This window comes from Pagrus pagrus, assembly GCF_965226575.1.
Source record: "Pagrus pagrus genome assembly, chromosome: 2".
Classification (NCBI taxonomy): Eukaryota; Metazoa; Chordata; class Actinopteri; order Spariformes; family Sparidae; genus Pagrus; species Pagrus pagrus.
Genome location: NC_140186.1, coordinates 16,167,203 through 16,186,658, shown reverse-complemented (window position 1 = coordinate 16,186,658; position 19,456 = coordinate 16,167,203). Strand labels below are relative to the sequence as shown.

Genomic DNA, 19,456 nt, shown 5'->3' with positions numbered 1-19,456 from the left:
CAGTGAGTTGAACTGGGGTCTTACCAAAGTGACTCCCTTGATCATGTTCTGGACATGGCTGCAGATGGTGCGGACTGTGGCCAGCTCCTTCCTGTTACCCCACCATTTATCCACACGAAGCTGAGGAGGACAGCACAGTGGTTAACATCACTTTCATCACACTGTACAAAACCTGAGGCAACTGATTAAATGCATCAGTCAGTTAACAAGTCATTTGTCAAGCAAAACCCCAAGAATTAGCTTGTTCAAGCACCTCTGATGTTTCATTTTACAACACTTTTTTCAAAAACCATTGTTCATGAAATTATCTTTCAGTTTTGGACTGTTAAACACTTAACGCAAACTATTTGAAGGAGTCAGATATACATGTGATATTGTCATGAGTGTAACAACTGCCAATTTTTGATTAATTTAATTGGAAAAAGGAAATGCTGACATGATATCAATGATCTACAGCAAGTGTTAGTTGAGGCCATTAATTTTGCATCACCTCAACAAGTAGAAAATAAGAACAGCTGATCAACTCATCACTTTTGGCGTCCAGGAATGTCTTTTTTTTTCCTGAACAAAACGGTCTACATTCAACTGAGTTGGAACGTTTTAAATTCACTTAAAGGGGCGGCTGTGGCTCAGGGGTTGAGCCAGCGTCTTGTTGTTGGAAAGTCGCTGGTTTGATTCCCCTGATCTGCATGTTGAAGTGTCCTTGGGCAAAGTACTTAACCCCAAACTGCTCCTGATGGTCAGCACCTTGGCATGGCAGCCACTGCAATCGGTGTATGAATGTATGTATGAATTACTCTAAGTCCCTTTGGACAAAAGCGTCTGCTAAATGTAAATGTTATCAAGTCTTAACAGCTCAAGAATGACACAGGTGCCAACTCAAAGCATGTATCCTTCCAATATAACCCCTTTACACTACTGTATCACCACTGCTGAAACAGCTGGTTGTTTTACAGAATATAGTGCAATCAATGACAGACCCCCCACATGAAGCAGGCATGGGTTTAGAAACATATTGTTTTCCAACTTCCTTGTGAAGATTTAACACTTTCATTACAAAAAACTTCCTTGTACAATATTAAGTCATGTTTTCAAAGTTTCAAAGTTATTGTCTTTTCTGATGTACGCATTACATGAGAAACTCTCAGGAACTCAGATCTGTCCATTGTGCATCAGTTTGTCTCGCTTTGCAAGCCTTGCGTCTTACCTTCTTCTGTTTCTTGCCCAGAAGACTGAGTTCCAGGTTGATGTGGTTGAACTCCCTGACGAGTTTGCCACGGGGGCCCTTGACGATCACTGTCCGGCCCTTCAACCTCACCTCGACTGAGCCCCCACACAGCAAGAAGAAGAGACAGAAACACATCCAGGGTAAGAAGCCACACTCCACAGATGGTACCGATTACAAACAGGCATCTCAGGATTATCGGCAATTATCCCCAGTTTCTTACCTTTGTCGGGGATGTCGACAGTCTGACTGCTGAGAATGGTCTTCATTCTGAAGAGACAGAAACAAAGCTTGAATTATTGCGCTGAAGCATCCTGTGATAATGTAACATTTACTTATCATAGCTAGCCAAGACATGCAGACTTGTTCTGGGCTGGTCTAACATTGTACATCACACAGCTACAGTACAATGTTTAATCTTCAGTTTAAAACATGTTTCTCTGACAACAGAGCAACTGTATCGCTGAATACTTAAATGTATTGCCTAGCATGAGCAACTGCCACACTGCATTAACACAACTAGCATTAGCGCAAATGCTAATGGGGAGCTACATGCGACAGTGAGGTCCGAGTCACCCATGTGTTGTTACTTTATAGATAAAAAATGCAACATGTTGGTGGGCTTGACTAATAACTGAATCCATACCATTAATATACTATATATATATATACATACTAGCCCGCTGCGGCCTTCAGCACGAACAGAGCCGCGGCCTCCAGCCGCACTGACAGCAAAATCAGCGGCCAAACAACCAACATATTTCCTAACAAACCTGAATTATAGGCAAAATACAGCTTGTGTAGTGAAATACAATACTATCCACAAATAAGGATGGAAAATTAAGCCCAACTTGTGTTTAATTGACACAGATGGAATTAGATGAAACCCAGGGAGTAAATTTTTCGGCTATCCTCACCTCGCCGGTAGCAGAGGAAAGGAGGAAGGAAGGACGTCACGACGCAGATGTAGAGTACGTACGTGCCGTCATCAGTCGCGACCAGACAATCGAGGAACTTCACTACGATCACAAAATTTAACTTGTACAGTTAGAAAAGTCGGTTTTCACCTCGAACAGAGATTTCGAAATCAGCTAACCATTATCTGTAAAATCGGGAACGAAATCCACCTGGCGTGACCTTTTTTATTTAACTGGGAGGTTTTAGTAACATTTCGTCATATTAGCTCTGCCGCGTTCAAGTCGTATCGAAAATAGCGCAACTTCGATCAGCCGAGTGGGGAAACCCGTTCACATCAGCCTTGTATTTCCGAATCCGAGATAAAGTTAAGGTAAAAGGTACATTTAAGGGTCAAGGGTTTAAAAAACAACATAAAGTTTGAGTCCTGCTACATCTTCATTTTTTAGACAATGGAGTCTTGATGATGAGTTTCAGGAGTCTCGCAGCCTGGGGAATGAAGCTGCTCTGTAGTCTGGTTGTACAGCAGCGGATACTTGTGTGTCTTTTGCCAGATGGCAGCAGGGTGACCAGACTGTGGCTGGGTTGGGTGTTGTCTTTTGGTATCCTTTGGGCTCTGTGCAGACATCTCACTTCACCGATGTCACTGTCGCTCTGTCATTGGGTACCAGTGATGCTGGGCCGTTCACAAACCACACCATGTTTCATGTCGGGATGCTTTCTATGGCTCCTCTGTCAAAGTTGACCAGAATCTCGCTCCAGAAGTTAGTCTAAGTCTAAGTTTCTGTCAGAAGTAGAGCCTTTTCTGTGCTGTTTTAACCAGATGTGTGCTGACTAAGACAGGTTCTCAGTAGCCCAATTCATACTGCCCTGTCAGTGCAGGAATCATGCGCCGATTCTCCGGATCGTAGTCTGTGTGAAAGTTACAGATGCGGAGAGCGGGGACAGTTTCACTGCGCCTCTGATGTCCCCTTTCAGAGGTCAGAGCTGCAGTAGAGGCGAGCCGGCATCTGTGTGAATGGAAAAGCTGGAGGCGTGGATAAGGGGTGTGTCGATCTGATGGTGTTCATAGTCTGATCACTTAACAGATCCTTCACTCATCAAATAAAAGAGAAATGACCCACAAAGCAAAGCAACGTCACAGGACCAAACAACAGTACTGTGGTAACTGGTAGTGTCTTTGGCAACTTATATGAGGAAAGAAAATCTGCAGTTATACATGGAAAAGTGTCTGTCGTCCTGTCAGTCCTACCAACTCTTCGTCACATTTCTGCCTGGCTGCGTCTGTCCCCGGCAAAAAACTTTAACTCACCATGTGTTTGTCTCCTTCCACTATTGTGTTGTTGTAGTTACTGTCTTGAAAAAAATCATCACGACGGTCAGCCCACCCGACCAAGACTTCAGTTAACTTTCCCCCAGAAAACAGCCTCCCTCCCTGCGAGTGAGAGAGCCAGACAGCGTCCTGTTTACTGGTGGCAATTGTGTAATTATGTAATATAAAACGAAAAACGTATTTTTGTCACTTTCCAGGATGCATCGTGGGCCAGGATCTCAACCACAACACATTATAACAGCATCCATATGATTATAAACAGTCAGCCGATGCATGTTTAGATTAACAGGTGGACACCGGGGAAACACGTTGAAAAAAACACACAGACATCAACGTCATGATGTGTTCTGTCACGCCTCTTTTGGATCCGCAGCGCCAGCATGCTGTATGAATCGACACACTGGAGCAGCTTTAAACCGGAGCGGCTTGGTTCAGTGTGAACAAAGGCGGAGGAATGGTGAGCCTTAGCTGCAGCGATAACGCGCAGTCTCTGTGTGCCAGACATCAAGAGTTCTCTTGAGTGCAGTGAATATTCGTACATTAAGATCATAGTTCAGCAGCTGAAAATTTTGTCTAGAAAACAATCAGATTTTATTAAAGGTGCATTATACAACTTTTCTAAGTTGCCTATAAACAAACGGAGACAAAGCGCATTGCATCTTGCAAGAACTCAGGCCGGGCTCAGACTACATGAGTTTAGGGCCAATTTAATCTTCTCTGGTAAATTTGGTCGCTACAGTGGTTCTCTGGAGCCAGTCGGACAAAAACTCTTGGCTCGGTGGGTGTTTAACTGAAAGCAACAACGACCAACTGCCGCATCAAGTCCCATGAAACTGATAGGAAAAATCTGGAGGCAGGCAAACACATCCAGTTTTCTGAACTGCTCCACAAGACACATTTTTGACCACACACACACAAAAATTTCACAAAATGTTGACAAGACTCTCATAGTTTCGACCATATCATTATTTGAGTGACAGCAGTTACTGTTTTGGAGGGAGAAGCATGTTAATGTGAGGTGAACCTCAGCTAAAATCACTATTAAATCAACTCTCACAGTCCGTTACCGCAACCACCCTGGTTACCATCACTGTGGCAACCGAGATCAACTGGGCCAACACAGAGAGACAGATTTATCAATGAGTCAGTTTAATACACCCAGTGTATTACAGAGTATATTTCCCAACATTGTAACTATATTTAACTATTATCTTTTCATTCATTCAAGCCAGAATCTCCATCTAAATATTTAAATGTTCCCAATCACTGACACATTGACATTTATTTCACTTTTCAGTCCCATTCAGAGTATTTGATTCATTCGCACTGTGACATCTCTTCATACTCCTGTTTGGCTCACAGCTTATATTCTATTTTTAATCCTTCATTCTCACCCAACTATTAGGAAGCTTCATTGTCTTCAGACGAGACTTCAAATAAATTCAAGCCACCAATTCAGTTTGGCATTAGCTTTTCAATAAACCCTAAATTATTTCACAGTTCTTAGATATTCTGGACATTATTCAAAGTTTTCAATGCCAGCAATCCGCATTTGGCGTCAGCTCTTCAAAAACCTTAAAATATTTAACATATTTCATTTATTCTGGACATTATTCAAAGTTTTCACAGCCAGCATTGCGCATTTGGCGTCAGCTTCTCAACAGGGAGCATTCACAACTGCAAGTTCTTCAGGACTTGCCTTTTCTAGTTTTGATATGTCGTTCAGCTCTTTGAACTCTGAGATTACCAAATTGAATTTATCAAAATAATTGTTCCTGGTTTCGTTGACTGCTTTACATCGTAGTAGAAGGTGCATCTCTGTCTCAACCTCACCTGTCGAACAGGTGTCTGTCTTGCTCTCTCTCCCTCTCTCTCTTCCTGGGCAATGTAAACGTAAAAGCATCATAGCCTGTATCCATCTATTAAAAAAACAGACATTTCTTTGGAATCATATATGAAATTAAAATAGCATATTACCTGTCTCTCCACGGGTCCAGGAGCCCGGTCCGTGTGAACCACACCTAACTCTACGGTGTCAGGTGTAGTAAACAGAAGAGGAAGTGTTATGGAGGGATGTTTAGCTCTCTCTCCCTGTGCGTAGGTGGAGGTGGAGGTGGAGTTGATGGCCCCGCCCTGATTGGCTACTGCGTGAGCAGCTGGGCTATATAAGTAATATATCTTCATTGTCCAGGCTTTTAATGCCCATCAAACTAAACAACAAAGAGGAAGTGTTATGGAGGGATGTTGTGCTGTGATGTTGTGCTGTGTGTGTGCATAGTGTATTCTCTCTCCCTGTGCGTATGTGCATGGTGTGTGTGCTGCTCTCTTCCTCTGTGTGTGTGTGTGTGTGTGTGTGTGTGACTCTTACACTGTGCTGAAATGAGTGCACTTTTTTTTTTTTTTATGAAGTAGAGGCTTTGATCCTCCCTATTGTTTGGCATGAGATTTAAGAGATTGATTTGAGAGAGTTGAGAGCGTGTTGGCAACCCTAAAAATGTAAAATTATATCACTATTACTGCTTTACTAATACTTACTATTTCAATATTGAGGTACAATTACGTTTAGAATTTTGCACAGGCATCAGACTGCTGTCACAGCACAGAACGACGTGAGGTGGATTAAAAGTTAAAGAGATCTGATTTAGAGTTTCTTGAGGGAATGTTAAAGGTTCACTATGTTTAATCAGAAGAGAAATATCTTCATTGACCAGGCTTTTAATGCCCATCAGACTAAATAAACAAAGAGGAAGTGTTATGGAAGGATGTTGTGCTGTGTGTGTGCATAGTGTGTTCTCTCTCCCTGTGCGTATGTGCATGGTGTGTGTGCTGCTCTCTTCCCCTGTGTGTGTGTGTGTGTGTGTGTGTGTTTGGGTGGAGTTGATGGTCCCGCCCCTGATTGGCTACTGCGTAAGCAGCTGGGCTATATAAGCCACACTGCCGGCCAAGATGGCCTCTCCACTTTGTCTCCTGACAGCACTGCCAGCACCTGCCACGTGTCCTTGCTATTTCCATTGTTGAGTGATAATATGTGAACTGTGACCAGGCTTTTAATGCCCATCAAACTAAATAAACAAACTTTCTTTTTTCTTTCAATTTCATGACTGAATAATCTGAACAAACAACCTTAAAGGACAACACAATTTCATACTGTTTTACTTTGTTTATATGTGGCAGACCCTGCCACCTTTCTAGCTTCAAACAGTGTTCTGGGGACCTAATTTTGTTCTGAGAACAGCTTGTTTATTCAGTTATGGAAAAGTACTTCTCCAAAAGTACACAGTGCCTCTTCAATAACAACAACAACAACCCAAGCTGTGTTTTCCTCAACAAACGAGGGTAAACTGAAAAATATTAGGATATAAGAAGAGGCAAATCCCTGGACAGGCTTCATTAAAGGGGGGCATATTTAAAATATTTTAATAGGGAACAGGTTGGCATTTTGTCATTATTGGGGGAGAGACAACACCCACAAAGACTGCGTGGTTATGCCCTAGAATAAGCTAGTAAATGAGTTCACATCACCTCAACATAATCGTTTTTTATGTTAACGACTCATTTGCCATTTGTTTCTGTTGCTAGATGAGTATTTTTATTGTTGTTATCTGTCTTCTAGCTTTTGTTTAAACTGTTCCCTGATTTAAAAACAGGATTGTCTATCTTCCCATTCTGCCGAGATCGCGTGAATGCATCACCAGACCCAAGCAGCCGCTCGTCGACCGTTGTTGTCAATGACAGTCGCCTGCTAGCTAAAGTCATGGCGCTGTTCAAGCAAAGTTGCTGTGTAGCTGGCCGTTTCTCCACAAATCATCTATGGCTGAGTCCCAGATGCATCCCACATGTGAGTATTTACTTCACTGCTCGGACATTATCCCACTAACCGTCACTGAAGGTATAGGTAACGTTAATCTCCTGGCTACCGTCGGTAGTGAGCCTGGTCAAAGGCCTTGAAGTAACGTTACGTATGTTTTAAAACTCAGCTTTAGGGACAGTTTGGCTGTTTGTAACTCACAAATAAGTGGTATTGTGCACAAACTCGTCAACATCGTGGAAGTGTGTGACTGTACAAAGACACTGTGTGAAGCAGCGACACTTGAACTGACCACCAGTCCTTCTTTGACAGAGTTACACCAGCAGTCTGACCACTGTGGCGAAATCCTCCCCAGACGGGGCCGACAGAAAGAAGGAGCTTCTGACCGAGGACGGGCCTGATCTACAGGACTTCATCTCAGGGGACCTGTCGGAGAAAAGCAAGTGGGCAGAGTACAGAGGCAGCCTGAAGAGAGAGAAGGGAGAGAGGTGAGACAGGAGACATGCTGCAGCTGTGGTGAACAGGAGTGAAACGTGGGCACCTCGAGAATGACTGCTGGTTTATCTGTGAGCTAATAGTTTTATCAAAAGGGTTCAAAGAGCAGATCAGACACAGTCTTATCTACCTGAGAGAGTTAAGCAGAATCACTGTAAAGTCTATGTGTCCCTGCTACCATACTTTTAACAAAAATGTAAAGGGTGCATGCTATCCAGATCATCATCTTACTCTGATACTTGCTCTGCATAATGGCTCTTCTGCTCATTTCCCCAATTGGTTAATGTTTTCTTTTATTTTAAGTGTAACAAGTGTGCATGTTATCTCAGACCAGCTGGCCCACCCCTGCTTGAACACTTTTGGACACCTTGCTTTTTCACAAAGTACCTACTGTTGCATAGACTTAATTGATGCACTTGAATCTAAATCTTTTTTTAAGCTAAGTATAGGTACAGTACAAGTACTAGAAAGTAGTTGTATTGTCATTGGTTTGACTACAAAAGCATGTCAGTTTAAGAGATTAGTATAAGTAAACACAAACAGTGCGAGGAGCAAGTTGTATATAAGGCTGAAGAAACAACAGTGAAGGATGTATACTTATACTACATATTGATTTATGTGTGTATGTACATTGTGTGTGCATATGTACACTACAAATTGTTTTTATGCTCTTTTTTATGGCAGGTTTATAGTTACAGTAAAGTAAAACACTTTTGTATGAATAAATATAAACAAATCAGATTGTGGAATTATGAATAAAGTCAAATCAGTGGACGTGGGATGCATCAGGGTGATGCAAAGTGATGTAAATCATGTATTTGTTGTTACACTTCACAGAGGATCAGTGACATCTGTGGGGAAAGTGATGTCTAGCTTTGGTTCTATGAGATTGATATTGTTTTCATGAGATGGTCACTGACTGCTGACTTAGCAGCTAATTTAAATGGTGGTGTGGGGGGTCATGCGAATCCGAATGATATTAACTTCTGTTGTCACTCACGAGATCTCCATTGAGCTTCCTGTAGCATCATGTCCTCTATTCACTGAACAGGGGTCTATTGTGTGTGTAGAGCAGCGACAAACCAGATCTGTTTGAGTTTCCTAACCACAAAACTGGGATGGGTTGGGGGATGATGATTCACCCAGCCAATTTGTTTATGCTAAGATGGCACACCCTGCAATATCTCCGGTTGTATTAGTCTATTTTGTGCAGTGTTGCAGATTATTCAGCAGGAGGGCTCTGTGGCATTTTTTAGGTGGCATTCCCATCTGATTATTTTAGCTATAGATGGTTTCTTATTTAAATCTTCTCATAAATTAGTGAATAACAATGTGCAGTGTATAAACTGCGATGGAAGGTTTTTAACATGGAGACGAGACCACTCTCATTTAATGACTGGCTCTGCTGCTGTTTTTGTGACAGGCTGCGACTTCCTCCCTGGCTGAAGACGGAGATCCCCATCGGAAAAAACTACAACAGGCTGAAGAGCACACTGAGAGACCTCAACCTGCACACGGTGAGTTGTACAGACAGGTGACACAAGTTAAATGAATTACCTGCATATGTGAGTAGAGAAACATATCTGTATATAAAATGTCTGATGACTCACTGAAGAAAAGTCCTGTGATCTTGTGTCAGTTCTTGTACATTTACGACTGTGAGTCTGTCTGTTCTCAGGTGTGTGAGGAGGCCAGGTGTCCCAACATTGGGGAGTGCTGGGGAGGAGGAGAGTATGCTACAGCCACAGCTACCATCATGGTAAGTCTTCAGGGCACACTGGGACTTTGTGGTGCAAATGTTTGATTAAAAAAACCCACAATATTTTCCAAAAAAGTCAAACTCGGTCATATTTTTGTGCTGTTTTAATACGTGCATTTAGTATGACTACACCTGTTGCCTGTGTACGAGAACGTCTTATGGTACGACATGAATACGGCTAAGGGTTTGTCCTCTCTCTGTGTGTAGCTGATGGGGGACACGTGTACCCGTGGGTGCAGGTTCTGCTCTGTTAAGACGGCTCGTCGGCCTCCACCTCTCGACCCAGACGAGCCCTACAACACAGCCAAGGCCATCGCTGCCTGGGGGCTGGACTACGTGGTTCTCACCTCAGTCGACAGAGACGGTAATGGCTTCATTACTCGGTGTATCTACCTCATTCTTCTGAAATTTAAATTTTTACTTGGAAATGAGGAAACTTGTTTTTAAACAGGAGATAAACTGAGGTAAAAATTTTCTGTATTCTGTATTTTACTTGGGTATTACAAGGTATTAATAAACTTACAATGATATATGACAAAGTCGTTTTTTATAGAACGCATTTCCTCAAAATACATTAAACAGTTTACAAAAAATATAAATGTCCCCACCTCTAAAATAAGAGTTATTTCCTAACGCCACTTTCCCTTCTGTCCTGCAGATATTGCTGATGGAGGGGCAGAGCACTTTGCTAAAACAGTCTCCACCCTGAAGGAAAAGTAATCTACCATCCCTTTTGGATTTATCAGATGTTTGTATCTTAATATTGGTGCAGAATTAATAAATCTGCACATCTGTCGTCCTCATCAAAGGGAGCCTCGGATCCTGGTTGAATGTCTGACCCCTGATTTTCGTGGTGATCTGGCAGCGGTAGAGAAGATCGCCCTGTCGGGGTTAGATGTGTACGCCCACAATGTGGAGACAGTGCGAGAGCTGCAAAGGTAATGATAGGATTCTTTATATGTTGGCTGTAATTAATGGTGTTTCGATAATATGATGAATGCTCAAAGTGAGAAGCTGAGCATCTGATCTCTGTTTCAACATTAAGAAAATCCCGAATGCTTTAATTTAATCAGCTTTCCAGTCTGATTTTGCCCATTTTGAATGATCTATCATCGAGCTAGCTGGTATAAAATCTAGTTTGTATTTTTCAAAATAATTGCTATACTTGAATAAACTTGAGTTGCTGCTCACAGCTCTGCCACAAGAGGGCAGTCAGTTGTAGGCAGGAGGGCTGTAATACACACACTGACCAGTGGATATACAGGGAGGGCACACTGTAGAAGTGTTACTTGTTCATGAGATAACCTGGATATATTTCAGTATAGAGGTATATAATTCACCTTTTTTTAAATTATCTGTTGTCCATCTGTCCCATCTGTTTCCAGACACGTCCGTGACCCTAGAGCTAACATTGACCAGTCTCTAAGCGTCCTGAGGCACGCTAAAAAGGTCAACCCCTCCGTGCTCACCAAGACGTCCATCATGCTCGGACTGGGAGAGACTGACCAGCAGATACAAGACACCCTGACTGGTGCGTACACTCGCCTGTCACACACTGACATACTTCCAGAAATGTTTGATGAAGTACAGCAATTTCCTGACCACGCTGTTGTGGTGATGTTGCAGAGCTGCGAGAGTCCAACGTGGACTGTCTAACACTGGGTCAGTACATGCAACCCACCAAACGCCACCTGAAGGTAAGAACCAGGGCACCTGATAGTGTTTCCACATTAATTAAAGCAACAGTGCTGCAGATTTGATAACTTAATGCACACTGTGATAATGTGTGTTTGGGTTTAGGTGCAGGAATACGTCACTCCAGAGAAGTTTGCCCACTGGGAGAAAGTTGGGAATGATATGGGCTTCGTTTACACAGCCAGTGGGCCACTGGTGCGATCCTCTTACAAAGCAGGTGAGAAACACACTTCAGCTTACTTTTTTTCATCACGACTTTACTCTACAATTACAGTATGTTTTTAGATGGTGAGCTGAGATCATAAGAAGTGACTCACAGTTGTTTATAATGTTTGTAGGCTGATATTTGTCCAAATGCTGCAACTGTCTACACACCCAGTTTCTAGTTGTTAAAAAGTACTTAACCTGACCTGACTATAATCGGGCACACCAGGGCAACCAGTGAATGTTTAGTCGAACCGGACAGATTTTTTGGGCTCGTGCGACCAAAACACTCACCATTCATTAATATACATTATAAAGCAAAATAAAATGTTAATAGACGGCCTGATAAACTTTTTCATTAAGCTCATATGGTTGAGAGAGAATATTTTTTTTTCCAATCTATGTCTTTTCTCTTTACAGGTGAGTTCTTCCTGAAGAATCTACTGGAGAAGAGAAAAGCAGAAGTCACTGTGGCTGAGTGAACGGCACCAAACCAGCAGCTTCTGCCCTTCTTATAACCACGCACATCTACAGTCACAGCTTTAATCCTGTAGCCGTAGCACATGAAACACATTTAACATATACGAGCAGAAACAGCAGTTGAGCAATTCAAAAAAGACTGATGTCAGTAGAGACCATTCCCTTGCACTTGTCCTCTACCGTCGTCCTCTGTGACAGCCCAGAGCTCTACATTTTGAGGAGAGGGGATCAAAGAGAGCAGGCAGCAGGTAGAGGCCTGCAGATATGCAGATAACCTGTCTGCGTTCTTCTGCCAGCAGAAAATGCAGCCTGCTGTTGGCAGTGGGTGTAAAGTGCAATCTGTTAACCTCAGGGGGGAGGGAGATCCTAAATCACATGACCTCCCTCCCCTCAGGGGCCCTGGACTTCAGGTAAAGAGCTACTGACCTTTAACCAGACACTCAGTTTATGAGCTCTTTGATGTCTGCTGCTTCAGGACTGATTATTCAGTGGAGCAAGAGCCAAGTTTTTTTTCTTGGTCTGAGGATTCTTGCAGCAGCTTCAAGGTGAAATTATGTATGATTCAAAAACAAATTATGGTTGTTGAAGACTTGTAACACCATTTTAAACTTTTATTACATTAGAAAAAGTGGGATTTGAGCCCAAACTGGCTTTTCAACTATCAAAAGAGGTGTTTTTAATATCTCTGCGCCAATTTGGGCTCAAACTATACTTTTTCTAACGTAATAAAAATATTTCACACCTGTTAGTTTGTCTTACACACTGGTTGTTTAGATAAAATGAGTCTTTAAAAATGTACATTTATATTTAAAGAATTAAAACTGATCAGTCCACATCTTCTGGTTTTTATTTTTGTGTCACTTTTATTATTTTTCTACATTGATTTGGATAAATCAACAGGCACAGTTTAAAGGACACTCATCACATTTTATTGCATGGGCGTTTTTAGTAAACAATCACTGATGCAGAGGACAAATACTGATTAACATACAGTAAGATGATTTATAAAAATATCTTAAAAAATGGTATAAAATTTTGCGCTTTCATAACGATACTGGATTATATAGTAAATACTATAAGAAAGCAGACTCACACTCATAGTGTTTAAACTGTCGACAGACTGGTATAACTATCTGAAATGTTTGGTTGATAAATGCTTCCTGACATTGAAATGTATAAAAGTACCTGTTTCTGTGTCTGGATGGTTTATCACTAAACTTCATCCAGGGAGTCAAACACATTCATGGGTCACATTCACTCAACGTCTTCCTCATTCATTCATACTGCAGGGGAGCAATTAGTTGATGATGAGGCGTGCACAGTACCAGAGGGGGTTGGACCTGAATGAAATGTTTCACCAGCAATAAAAAAAAAAGAAAAAAAGGCAGAGAGAGGAATGTGTTTCATGTGTGTGTGGGAGTGAAGAGAGTTTTAGACTTTGGCTTTCTTCGGGGGAGGTTCTGTGGCAGTGATGCGAGGACACACAGCTGCCGGGGTGTAGGGGATCCGTGTCGCGGCCACTTTCTTACCGATGGTCTCGATCTGTGGACGGAAAAAGCAGCAAAATAATAGAATCTGATCTGCAGTTGTTCCCAAAATATCTGCCTCAATCCCAAACCTAACATTTTTATTTTACATTCATTGAAAAACTATAAACAAAAATTTCCACAATTCATAGTGACATTGGGTACAGCGCTGGTGTGGTCTGTTTCCTGTCTGCTCACCTGGAAGCCGATGTTCTGCAGGTGAGCGTGGAGGTGGTCCAGCACTCTGCGGCCATCAAATATAAAGGCCGGCTTCAGCATCTTCTTGTAAATCTTCTCATAGTCCAGTTCCTGTGGTCGAATTAAGAGGGGTATGATCACTTAAAGGTTTTTTTTAAAAAAAACAAAAACAACAGATGAAGATGTTTAGAAAGATTGGAGAAAAAAGTGTGATCCAGACCTTAAACATGTCCCACTCAGTGCAGATGACCAGTGCATGTGCACTCTGACAGGCCTCATAAGGGTCTGAGGTCACAGTCACCAGCTCTGACACTAAGAGAAAGAAAAGTATGTTAGTGAAGAGTTAGAAGTGATCACTACAGCTAAGCATTGAAAACAAACATTAGGTTGAGTGTCTGATCTGATCAAAGACAGTTAAAAACCATTAGAAAAAACTGGGAAATACTTGGGTTATACTAATTTCAATTTGTTCCAGAATGTTCTCATTAAGTGTGGCACCAATGAATCGCTGAGTGACGAGCAAAACTTCTACACTAATGAAAATAAACTGATATATAGTATATTCCTTTTCTGCCAATCGATCCTCCTAATTTCCCCTAATTCCTACACACTGGACCCTTTGCATGTCATCCCCCAAAATACGTATAATACTTTGCAAGCCGTCCAGAGCTTCATTAAAACCTTGTTATAAACACACACACCTCGTTGTGGGTTGTCCTCTGAGATGTTGGGCTGGGAAAGGTCATGGATGATTTGCTCCTTGAGAACTTTGGGATCATAGATGAACAGCTTGGCGCCCTCGTCCATCAGATATTTAGAGATGTAGATACTGGATGACTCCCTGGAGTTGCAACACAAACACACACTCTAATGTCAACTCTGATCAGGGTCATAGTTCACCCCAGGATGTTGTGATCACGGTGACGCTGCAGGTTTTATATGCACAAAGATTAAACACTGTGGAAGCTCTTGAGGCTTGTCCCACAATCAATGCCAGGTTACTGATTCACATAAAGCTGTTGGAAAGAAAGAGCTGGGAGGTGACATGTTTCTACAAGGGTGTGAGAAAAACGTACAACATGAAATGAGACCAACCTTGTGTCACCTGTGTCTTTTTTGAAAGAGAAGCCCAGCAGAGCGATCTTTTTACCGGTGACAGTGTTGAAGAGGCAGTCGATTATCCTGCAGGCAAACCGCCGCCTTTGGTACTCGTTCATGTCGATGACCTGAGGAAATTACAAACAGAGAGCAACAATGAGGTGAATACAGCGAGCAGAGACATTCAGAGGGAGAAAAAGGTGCTGTGAGGTGACTCACCTGCTGCCAGTAGGAGGCTACTTCAGGCAGGTTGAGGGCCTCGCAGAGATACACCAAATTAAGCACGTCCTTCTGGAAACAGCTTCCACCAAAACCTGAACAGGGAGTCAGAGAAGAAGACGACTTAATCTGTGTTTAACCGGTTAAAAATGTACACAGGCTCGCTTCAAACATCCTCTGGATGTGTTTCTTACCTACGCTGGCCTTGAGGAACTTGCTCCCTATTCTCTGGTCCATACCAATTGCCTTGGCTACCTCCTCCACATCGGCTCCTGTGGCTTCGCACAGAGCACTGATACTGTTGATGCTGCTGATTCGCTGTGCCAGGAAAGCATTGGCTGCCTACACAAACACACAGACACACCATAGTTAGGATTTTAGATTGTGCTTATGACTTCAACAAAAATAGTAAAGGCCACTCAAAGAAACACAAAGAAAACAATAAGGCAAGTGACCCATTAATATGCAATCTTTTCAATACTTTCTTAAAGGGGCGCTGTGGGACTTCTGTGTTGTACTGGAAGCCGGTCATTAGTTTATGTTAGCGGACTACATTTCTAAACTAACGTTAGCTACTGTTGCTCTCTGTTAGCGGAGAGAGGCACAGAAACAAGGCACTCGAGAAAGTGTATAAAGTCATTCAGCAGCATTAAACAACTTAAACAAATCGTCTACAGGCTTGTTTAGATAACCGAGAAAGAGACGGTGAAGGTCTCACATCATCTTACAGTTCGCTCACATATGGTCAATAAAAAAGTGATTAACATGTGTAAATTGCAATAAATTTGTTACATAGAGCCCCTTTAATTCAGCTAATTAATTGAAAATCAAACAATGAAAACAATCATTAGTCGCAGCTCTGCACTCACCAGTTTGGACAGCTCCGAAGACCACGTGTTGGTGGTGATGATCCGTGCTTTGGGAACCCAGTGCTCATAGACGGCACAAAGCGCCCTGATCGCTCTTTGCCCTTCAGCTGTTTCGTCTCCACCGATCAAGACACGGTCTGGCTCCTTCAGGTCTCGCACGGCTGTTCCCTCCGCAAGGAACTCTGGGTTTGACAGCACCTACAGAAGCGGTACAGATTTAGAAACTTGCAGAACAACATATCTCATTTATCATACTTCTGCAATGATACACACCTGCAGGTTGAGGCTGGGCTTGGTGTTGGCATCGAATATCCGTCTAATGCTCTCAGCAGCTCGAACTGGGACTGTGCTCTTCTCTGTGACAATCTTGTAGCCGTCAGACACCTCGACAATCCGTCGAGCGCACGCCTCGATGAACTTGAGGTCAGCCGCGCGACCTTTCCCCATTCCATAGGTCTTGGTTGGGGTGTTCACCTGCGGAGGAAGTACAACCCTCATAATGAATTCATGTTTGGGCCGTAAATGTATTTCAACAGCAGAAAGTGTGTGTCAGTATGCGTGTGTGGGGTTAACTGATGAACTCACAGAGATAAAGACGAGGTCTGCGTCCCTGATGGCTGAGTCGATGTCTGTGGAGAAGAACAAATTTCTGCCTCGGCATGATTCAACCACCTCTTTCAGACCCGGCTGGAGGGAGAGGAAGTGGGAAAACGAGACAGGGAGGGTGTGTCAGTGAATGTGTAGGACAAACGTAGCCCAAACAGTTACGAATGTTATACGACTTCGCAATGACTGGTCAGTAACTGCCCTTTACTCTAGTCATGATGATGTAATACCTTGTGGTTGTGGTTGACGCAGAGAAGCTGCAAGTCTGGAACTAATTTATGTTTCATTCAGCCCACGGTGGAGTAATATTGCACAAAAACAATGACAGGGAGGACGGTTGCTTAGCTACATCTACTGTTTCAGCACTGTTATTTAGTTCAACTAATGAAGCCAACCACTCCTTCATGATATCTGACTCCACAGTGAGATAAGTATGTAGGGGAAAAAACACACAGCATATCTTATCAACATATAATCAAATGATTTCTTTGAATAATTACACAGACGTGATACCTCATAAATGGGCAGCGTGTCCGAGTTCCAGGCCTTGATGCGGGACTCATTGACATCCACGACAGTCACCGTGATCTCGGGACACATGTGAGCGATCACGCTACACGTCGGGCCTCCTACATACCCAGCACCAATGCAACAGATTCTCTTTATCTGAAACATCTGCGAACGTGTAGAGGGGAAAGAGCACAGAAAAAATGCATGACAGAATAAATAAACTGGATGAAGAAGTGTGACCAAGATACATACTGAGTGGGACATGTATAGAGTTACAATCAGTTTGTCAGTGCTTTATGGTGGACACATTGTGTAAGACCACTTCTGCATTAACCGTTCTTGATACTTATCAGCTGACAAATACACCACTACTATTTAATCTGCAATGATAATGACTGATACAACAGCCTGACCAGTTTATAGGTCAAAACTAAAGTGTCTAAACTTTGACCTTATAACTTCCATGTGTAGATTTACTCCATCAGAAAGTTAGTCAGGCTTCTTATGATATATTAAGAAGGTTCCCAGTTTGAATATTCCTGCTGACTGAATGGTCAATTAATCAATGTATAGATCAAGAGATGCATCTCTGAGTCAGTTAACTTAAAAGCTTTGGGTTTTTACTGTGAAAACAACTGACAGACTAGTTATTAATGGAAATAATCAGTAATTGCAGCCTATGCTACACTTCACACAGCATTTCCATTCATCTGTCCATGTTTCATTATGCTAACACGTACTTCAACTTTTAAAATATACTCTACAAAGCTCTGTCGGTAAAAAGTTAAGTTTGGTTTCTTCTTCCTGAATCATTTCATTCATCCTGCTCAGTCTTCACATGTAGTGATTCATCAGTGCTACAGTACCAGCCTGGCAGAAAATAAAGAGCCTTTTCATTACACCTCAGCCACGTCTGGCACAGATGAACAACTACCCTCCCACCCCACAAGCCTTTCAGCTAATTAACGTTAGCTGCACTACAAGTCAAATGTCAGCTCGTAAGGTAAAACTACTCATTAACAGAACCGTTATCACGCTGGTTTGCCTCTTCTCCGTTAGACCCGGCGGTGAGCGAACCGGACACCAGGAACAAATGAATGGACGTCTATGTTGAAGCAGCTAGCTGGCTAGCAACCGTTAAGCTAACGTTACATTACCTCTGCCAACTCGACAGTCACCGAACTTCAGGAATGCGCAGATTATGTTCGCCCCTCTCTTTAACGCGTCCTGTCGGAGGCAGCCGTCGGTTCCGGGAGGACCGTCTTGTTTTGATAAATTATAAATGTCTCAAACTAAAACTTGAACCAGTGCTCGGCGAACAAGCTCGGACCATCAGGGCTTCTCCAGCGACTTTTCCAGCTCCACCTTTACCTACACTGAAGCGCTTCTGGAGAGGCGTCGGTACCAAAACCTCCTTCATGACACCGAGGAGCGAGAGACACTTCCGGCGTGGAATTTTCAGATTAAGAGCGGCAGATTATTCCTGTGCTGCCTTCATTAAAGCAACACTGTGTGACTTTAAGTGATTCTGGAGAAAGAAAGTTGATTGATGAGTCTCATTTCCAGGTCATGGATAAGTGCTCACAGATAATGGACGGACGGATCGATGGAATGAGACCCAACAATCAATTATCTCGCTCCAGAAAGTTACATAGAGTTGCTTTAATATAAATGGGACGGGCAAAATAAAACAAGTTGTCAGTAAGCAATGTAACACCTGTGTACAATTTTGAGGTACCTGTACCTGCACAGTTTTTCCTTTTTCTACTGCATTATACTTCCATAATTTGACATAATAAAACTTCATTTTTGAGGCAAATATTACACTTTGTACTCACTACATATAATAACCTTAGGTACTAGTTATTTTGCAGGTTGCATGCTGCAGCTGAGCCAATGCAGTGCATTTTGTAGATCAATGTATCCGCAATCCCATAAAAACAAAAAATGATAGAACACTGGTTCAGATAATCAGAAAATTGCAGAACATCGGATAGTATAATTTACTTTTACTTGTACCTTTGGTACTTAAGTACAATTATTATAAGATACTTTAAGACTCTTACTCAAGTACTATTTGTATGGGTGACTTTCACCTTTACCAAAGTATAGTATAACTTAAACAGTAAGTTTTCATATAAACACTGAAGGAGGAATTTTCCAGGTCATTCAATCAGGTAAAAGTTTTAGTACAACACTGTGAAAATATACTGTCACAAGTACAAGTCCTGCATTCAACTTGAGTAAAAGATTTAAGTGTAATCAGGAAATGTTCTCAAAGCCCAAAGTGACACATTCACAATCCTGTTCTGTCCAACCAATAGTGCAAAATTCCCAAATATTCAGAATTAATGAGTAATATAAAGAAAACGTGTGTAAATGTGTCACATTTGAGAAGCTGGAACCATTTTGCATGAAAAATTACTTTAAAGATGACATAGTGAGTTTATAGTATAGTACGTTCTGTAAGTATGCCATTACAAACATGTATCTTTCATCTCATCATGCATTGTCTT

The 19,456-nt window shown here is 42.2% G+C and overlaps 2 protein-coding genes across 3 annotated transcripts; one reads left to right on the top strand and one right to left on the bottom strand.

Moving 5' to 3' along the window:
• Nucleotides 1-1,208: 1,208 nt before the first annotated feature.
• Nucleotides 1,209-12,749, top strand: lias (lipoic acid synthetase). Its single transcript, XM_084382341.1, has 12 exons — nt 1,209-1,368; nt 7,121-7,311; nt 7,594-7,769; nt 9,200-9,293; nt 9,455-9,535; nt 9,743-9,899; nt 10,194-10,251; nt 10,345-10,473; nt 10,921-11,066; nt 11,162-11,232; nt 11,336-11,447; nt 11,855-12,749. The coding sequence occupies exons 1-12, from the start codon at nt 1,248-1,250 to the stop codon at nt 11,914-11,916; spliced, it is 1,398 nt and encodes a 465-aa protein (XP_084238467.1). The 5' UTR covers nt 1,209-1,247; the 3' UTR covers nt 11,917-12,749.
• Nucleotides 12,744-18,374, bottom strand: ugdh (UDP-glucose 6-dehydrogenase). 2 transcript variants are annotated; one of them, XM_084382315.1, is made up of 12 exons: nt 18,098-18,374; nt 16,944-17,105; nt 16,410-16,511; nt 16,098-16,298; nt 15,825-16,022; nt 15,150-15,297; nt 14,956-15,050; nt 14,734-14,864; nt 14,340-14,479; nt 13,859-13,950; nt 13,639-13,749; nt 12,744-13,456 (listed from the first exon to the last, which is right to left on the bottom strand). In XM_084382315.1, the coding sequence occupies exons 2-12, from the start codon at nt 17,103-17,105 to the stop codon at nt 13,346-13,348; spliced, it is 1,491 nt and encodes a 496-aa protein (XP_084238441.1). In that variant the 5' UTR covers nt 18,098-18,374; the 3' UTR covers nt 12,744-13,345. The 2 variants fall into 2 exon arrangements, with proteins under 2 accessions (XP_084238441.1, XP_084238442.1); XM_084382316.1 differs by lacking the exon at nt 18,098-18,374 and adding an exon at nt 17,967-18,050.
• Nucleotides 18,375-19,456: the final 1,082 nt, after the last annotated feature.